Source organism: Habropoda laboriosa, unplaced genomic scaffold (genome assembly GCF_001263275.1).
Source record: "Habropoda laboriosa isolate 0110345459 unplaced genomic scaffold, ASM126327v1 scaffold11, whole genome shotgun sequence".
Taxonomy (NCBI): Eukaryota; Metazoa; Arthropoda; class Insecta; order Hymenoptera; family Apidae; genus Habropoda; species Habropoda laboriosa.
In genome coordinates, this window is record NW_017100150.1 from 530,710 (window position 1) to 531,360 (window position 651).

General features: G+C 23.3%; 1 protein-coding gene across 1 annotated transcript in view; it reads right to left on the reverse strand.

Moving 5' to 3' along the window:
• LOC108574867 (WD repeat domain phosphoinositide-interacting protein 2) overlaps nucleotides 1–651 on the reverse strand; it is a 15,328-nt gene that overhangs the window by 13,418 nt on the left and 1,259 nt on the right. Inside the window, 1 exon segment of the mRNA XM_017937517.1 lies at nucleotides 528–651. This exon segment is cut by the window's right edge and continues 5 nt beyond it. Within this exon segment, the coding sequence (XP_017793006.1) occupies nucleotides 528–651 (124 nt within the window).

Below are 651 nucleotides of genomic sequence, written 5' to 3' on the forward strand. Positions count from 1 at the left end.
TCGTGTAAATTGTCTTGCAGTTTTCATGTCAAATACAAGAGGTAATTTTCACTGTAATTTACATATTAAATATTAATAACGAATTTATTTAGGAGCTTGCATAAATTTCATTCATACTATACCTTAGTAGAATAGAAATTTGTTTTTATAAAAAACAATTTAATATGTATTGTAAATATTTAAGTTTAATCCTATTCAAAATGTGTTTATCCTAATTACAACCTTTGCTTGTTGAAACATATTATATTGTTATTTATCATGCAATTATTTATACTATTAAATTTGATATCTTCTTTCCTAACAAATTTTATCAATATCACATATATGCATATTGCAAATGAAACTAAAAAGCTATAACATAGTTCTTTAAAGGATTTTTTTCATCTTAACATAATGTATTAGTATAATTTATTCTAACTAAATTAAATAAATTTAAAAAACAGTTCAAATTTATATAAATTAGTTACTTTTCATAATTCCTTAATTTTACTATTCATAATTAATGTCATAATGTAAGGGAAACTTACTGCTCTATTGAGTTTCACAGCCAAGATAGTATTAGAATAACTATAATGACAAATTTCAGTACCCTTCCTAAAGTGACAAACTTTGAGTTTACGAGGTGATCTTAAACTAACCACCGCCACAAGA